The sequence below is a fragment of the Centropristis striata genome, chromosome 24 (genome assembly GCF_030273125.1).
Source record: "Centropristis striata isolate RG_2023a ecotype Rhode Island chromosome 24, C.striata_1.0, whole genome shotgun sequence".
NCBI lineage: Eukaryota > Metazoa > Chordata > Actinopteri > Perciformes > Serranidae > Centropristis > Centropristis striata.
The window spans coordinates 19,027,693-19,033,692 of record NC_081540.1 but is presented as its reverse complement, the minus strand read 5'-3'; the positions used below and the strand labels follow the sequence as shown (position 1 = coordinate 19,033,692).

At 42.4% G+C, this 6,000-nt stretch overlaps 1 protein-coding gene across 18 annotated transcripts in view; it reads left to right on the top strand.

Moving 5' to 3' along the window:
• Positions 1-6,000, top strand: part of LOC131962634 (mitogen-activated protein kinase kinase kinase kinase 4-like) — a 53,169-nt gene continuing 47,169 nt past the window's right edge. For 17 of the 18 annotated variants that reach the window (XM_059327598.1, XM_059327599.1, XM_059327597.1 and 14 more), the window contains exons 1-2: positions 1-255; positions 597-662. In XM_059327598.1, coding sequence (XP_059183581.1) covers positions 199-255; positions 597-662 — 123 coding nt within the window. In that variant the 5' untranslated portion in view covers positions 1-198. The remainder of the gene's footprint in view (positions 256-596; positions 663-6,000) is intronic. The other variant, XM_059327604.1, reaches the window with a different exon arrangement.

Here is a 6,000-nt window from a genome sequence, read left to right as displayed (position 1 = left end):
GGGAGAGCGGACAGGGAGCCGCTGCTGCCACCTCAACATGGAGTAGCGAGAGCCCAGCATTTACTGCTCAGGAGCGGATCCCACAGAGAGGAACACGCTGCGGCCTCTATTTATTTTATCCGCCCAAGTATTCGCCAATGATACAGCAGCGATTCTTTTTTTCCAAACGCAAAGGAAAGCTCTGCTTTTATTTGAAAGATGGCGAACGACTCTCCAGCTAAAAGTCTAGTAGACATAGACTTGGCTTCATTGCGGGTGAGTGCTGCCGAACCGAGCCTGTGTTTTTTTGTTGTTTTGCTGTGTTTTAATTCACGTTTCTCGGTAAAACACACGTCCTCGAGCCTGACTAACATAAGCAAGTTTTACCCTGCTCTGAAATGTCTCTTCTTGTTAGATCTGAAGTGTTGAAAATGAGCGCTGAGCCTCAGCGAGGTGTTGCCACTGTCTGCTTTTCCTTTGTTCGAGATGCATTTGGCATGTAGGGGAGACCAGGGCGCAACAGCTGGCTCACACTGGACCATGTTGTGTGTAAAAGAAAAATATTAACATTGCTATTCCTTTCCAGTGAATGTCTTTCTGTGTTTTTTTCTTTTCAGGATCCAGCTGGGATATTTGAATTGGTGGAGGTAGTTGGAAATGGCACCTATGGACAAGTATACAAGGTTGGTTGGAGGCGCAGTGCATGGCCTGTCCTGTTTTCACTGGGAATGCTCAGGAAAGCCAATGTTTTTTTTCCTCCTTATCAGCCCCGGGAACAAAGAAACTGACATAAAAAACATTGCAATCACACCACATCATGCATGATTAAGCCGAAAGGCCCAGATGTAATGTTAGAGTTTCTGTCTGTTGAGGTATCTGTCTGATCAGAGGTGATTGTTCAGCTGAGAGGAGTGTGTAAAGAGTGAATCAGACAGTCTGCAGTCTGATGCATCACCTATCTTGCATCACCTGCTTTGCTGGAAAGTAGGCAAGGATGGAGAAGCAATATGTGTCACAATCCTGCTTGTCTGTGTCTGCAGCTCATACATTTTCATGTATTTATTCATAATTTTTTTTTAAATTTCATATCCTGAAATCAGGACTTTTCCAGTTCAGTGGATGGGAATCCCACTCTCCGGGCCATCTGCTCTCGGTGTCACATTTCTCTGTTGAAAATTAACATTGCGGCTGTTGAAAGACATTGCCAAGGAGGGAGAGAGAGGCGCTGGTGTGGAAGTCAAATATGTGGTTGATGTGTTTGATGGAGGGATGGCTGCGGATCGCTCCTAGCCTAGTGTGCGACGGGCCTCCTTGTGTTGTTATTGCTGCAGCTAGCTAGGCTCCATTTTGTTCCCCACTGCTACACTGTTAGATGACATTTAACCACATGCCTATATGCTAAGCAGACATCTAGTTTGCTAAGCAGCACGGCGGGGTCGAGCAGAAGCAGGCTATCCAAAAAAAAAAACATCAATTTGCTTGTGCACTAAGCAGCAAGCTTAGTGAGTATTTAATTCTGACAGTGCTCCAGTGACCTGCATTCAATCCCCTCGAGCAGTGAACTTCAGGATCTCCCCCGCCTCAACTCTCACAGCAAACCCATCTGTGTGCATGTGCTTGCCACACCTGAAATCAGCCCTGTGTGCAGCGTGGAGAGAAGCAGCGGATGCTTGTCATTAGGAAGTGTGATGCTCGCGTGCTATCTCGCCACCAGATGGTTCTGAGCCGGGCGTATGGGACAGAGAATTACTGCTTCTCCCCTCTTTTTGTCCCTTTAATCTCTCTCTCCATTCACTGTCCAATGCTAATTCTATTTGCGAGTGCTGCTGTGTGGGAATGGAGCTGCTACAAGAGAGGGCTGTCAGATTAGCCTGCAGTTAACACAAAGACATGGTCGTAACAGCCTGCATGAGATAAGCCAAACTGTCTATAGCAAGTCATAGCTGGCTGCAGTAGCCTCCCTTCGATCAGCTGTCGGTCAGTGCATTGACTGTCATGTTAACCAGTTGAAAGAGCATGTGGCCTGTGGTGGTGGTGGTGGTGGTGGTGGAGGAGGAAGGGGGGTCGGCTGCAACTGGTAGAAGAGCAGCTGTCCAGTTCCAGCTCTCTCACAAAGCTGAGTTTGTCTCCTCGCTCTTTTGGGTCTCTCAGTCCGTCAGTCAGTCAGTTCAGATCCTCAGAAAGGAGGAGTTTGTCTGCAGGGTTTCAAACGCCAACCGACTGAATAATCACAACAGCCCCCCAACTGAAAACGGGGTGGAGTTTCTTCTCCCTCTGAGGCCTTTTCTGCTTTGTCAAGCACTTGGTCACAGATTGCAAGGCCCTTTTAGATCACACAATGTGACCAAGCTTCTTTACTCTTTGATTTGTGGTGACTTTTGATTCCTTTTGAGGCGTTTTCCTGTGGCTTTTTTTGTTATATAAGGCAGACTTTAGGGAGTGGAATGTCTGATCTCGATAAATATTGAATTTAAAGTTGTATTTCCCAACAAACACTGTGAATGAATTCAGTTTTTGGTGCATTTCTGTCTGTTCAGAATGTAAAAATATAACACAGGGAAGCGTAATGATACATTACTCAAGAACCGGACAGTGGCTTTGGATTTCTCATCAGATTTCTCATGTTGTTCATCTTATTCTTCAGTTCCTGGTAGGACTTGGCGCTGTGGCCAAAATCTTCTCCAAGTATATGAAATTTCATTTCTCAATAACAATATATATACCAGGATGTAGTATGTTATTTGGTAATAAGAAATATTACTGTTCGGCAGTAGGTTTTTCAAAATCCAGAGAGAAACTAGAAATACAGAACCTCAACGTCATATTCGCTTGTTATTTCGCTACATTCATAAGAATCTGGGAACGTTATTTCTGCCAGAGTCAAAGCTGATTCTACGGCCACTTCCCAACATTGTGAAAACCACATTTACAACCTAATTTTTTATTTTTTGTGTGCGTACTCTATAATAATGTGAGTACGCTAATATGGAAATTACTTCAAATCAAATCTAGCCCTAGTTACTCATTCAAATCGTAAATGTAACGTTTATAGGAAAATAGGTTTGTAGTAAAAGATTTGCACAGAATTAAAATATTTCAAACAAAACTAGCATCATATTCCACCAAATTGCATTTCTAAGCTGCGTTGCACGACTCAAAGCGAGACAATGTAAGAACCGAGCTGAGTGTTCTCTAAGACGCGTAATGCCATGTCAAGGTTCATGTGGCCACGCTGTGCTGCAGCTCTCCAGCTGCCAAGAGGGCATCCGTTACCCTGGAGACGTGCCAGATTACAGTCAACTTCTGAAAACACAGCACAGCAGATTTTGACTGACGGCCATAATGAAAATTACGCTACGGCTAAAAAGCCCTTTTATAAAATCACTTAATTTAGCTTTGGCCAGCTGGTTTAGTCCTGATTTGTATACGAAGCGAATTATTATTATTATAGTCCATTATTATCATCATAAGTGAGTCATTCTTTTTGTTGTTGGCAGTCAGAAATTTCACAGGCATAACACACATTGTTCATATAACAAGCCTCTATTTGTTGTTAAATAACAGAAGGAAAAGGGGCAGAAAAGAAAATGTATTAAATTATTTTTTAAATAAATAAATAAATAAATAATAATTATATATATATATATATATATATATATATACACACACACATTTAAAAATAAACTACCAAATAATATTAATAAAATATATTTTCAAAAAAGCATGCCGTAAGTGACTTATTCAATTGAAAACTACTGTAGTTGTGTGCTTGAGCTGAAAACTACACCACAAAGACAGTTTATTACAACCTTTACCAGCGTTTTAATCACATTATGTTATGCTGTTCACCAGTGGATGGTCGATTGACCTCCATGTTTGAAACAAAAAACTCTCTGGAAGCATTACATTAAATATGCTGCTCACACAAATCAGATCTTAAGTCATTAGTTTTTTAAAACATCTTAACCCCAAGCAGGTTGTTTTAATATGTCAGCAATATAGAAGTCCTGCAACTCTATGGAATCAGCAACATCATGGCTAGAAGTAGAGAGAACTCCAAAATACATGTGCGGTATAACCGTTATAATGCCATAAATCATTAAAAAAAGGTTGATTTTCTTTGTTAGTGTTACCAAAACATCAGGGCTGCGTTTGGAACCCGTCAGCAGGTTGTGGGGTTCAGATGGTTAAAATAATGCATCTATATCCCCACTCTTTGAAAGCACTGCTCTTGCACAAGAGACTCCCTCCCTCCTCCGCTCCTTATCAGCTGGCAGTGAACCAGCTGGCTCCGTAGACCACCTCAGGTGCCTCGCTCTGGATGTAGGAATTAAAAAAAAACCGAGAGAGTAATGATAACATAGAAAAGGAGATAATTCTTCAAATTGTGAGAGGTATGCTGGGAAGATTCCCTTTTCTCTACAGAATGGCCATATATAGTCAGGCCTGATGCACCAGAGCCCTGCTGACCTGCCTCGCTGCTATGCATCCACAGGGCATGCCAACGCCGTGCCACCACTATTTAATACCGTCATAACGCCGTGCCCCCACTATTTAATACCGTCATAACGCCGTGCCCCCACTATTTAATACCGTCATGTTTCATGTTCATGCATGTGTGTTTGTGCGTTGACTTTTGGGGTTTTATTCAGTGCGGTCATCACCAGCAAGGTCATATGGCTGAATACTCATCATTAAAAGCACCCAGTGGAAAGATTTTTTATGTTAAGCTCCGCAGCTCCTCCTCTCTCAGCATCCTCCTCCGCCTCCCTCCTTTTGTTTTCTCCCCCCAAACCTTAGGGGCAGCCTCGCCCCTGCCCTCAGGACAAGGAGCCGTCTCCTCAGGGGGCTCGCCATGACTGTCGGGCACAAGGGGTGGGAGGTGCTGCTGCTGAGGAGGGGAGATGAACCTCCCGTGCAATCTGTCCAATGCCTACCAGAGCCATATGGTGCTGGGCCAGACTGGCGCTTACTTCAGGGCAGTGGTTATCAGCCATCAAAGCAGCAAGGTGCTTTGAATGTTGGTTCAGAATGTGGATTTTATAAAATAGGCTGGTGCTGTTTGCTGCAGGTAGCACTTCAGAATCAGTGATGCCACATCGGTGCATCGTAGACAACATACCGCACAGTTTCAGACAACACATACAGATACCGATATGCCTTTGATAGGTCAATATTGGCTGATAATATCAGCAAAGCTTTACTTAACTTGAATGAATATAACATAGCAAGTTATAAATAACTTGCTACTTACGTAGATAGATAGATAGATAGATAGACAGACAGACAGACAGACAGACAGACTACTTTATTCATCCCCGAAGGGAAATTCGGTTGTCACAGCAGTCCGGTATTCAAGTACAATAAAATACAATAGAATAAAATACTGAGGTAGCATAAATAAAAACAACAATAGAAAACAAAACGCAGAATAGAACAAGGACACTTGAGAAGTTAAAAAAAGCAGATCAGTTGGTAGGATGGTTGGCAAGATGATGGTAATAATTAAACTGGTGATATGATGGCAACAATGCTATAGTGACTAGACGGTATATAATAATAATAATAGTCCAGTATATAATATATATAATATAATATGTAATAATAGATAATAAATCACTCATTTTTGTTTGCTCTCTATTAAAGGCCGATAATGATCCATACATCTATATCAGTAATATTATCAACATAAACGTAGTCCGATATGCACTAAAATAATATAATAAATAATATTTTTAATAAAATACAGAACAAAATTGGTGAGTTTCCCTCCCTGAAAGTGGCGTCCCATATCGGCCAGGTTCTACTAATGATGGCTCTATGTGGAGCTCATTGGTTTCAGCCCTGACTGCTGATTGGCTGTCAGCCTTCAGGTCAGAATCAGAGGGTGCTGGATGTGTCACCATAGTTGCAGTAGGGGTCCCATATTGTATCACGGTCTCTGTGTTAGCACACAGGCTAGCAAGTGCATTCGCTTGTGCTCTTTTTGAAAGGTGCTTTGTGAAACGTTTCCAGCTCAAG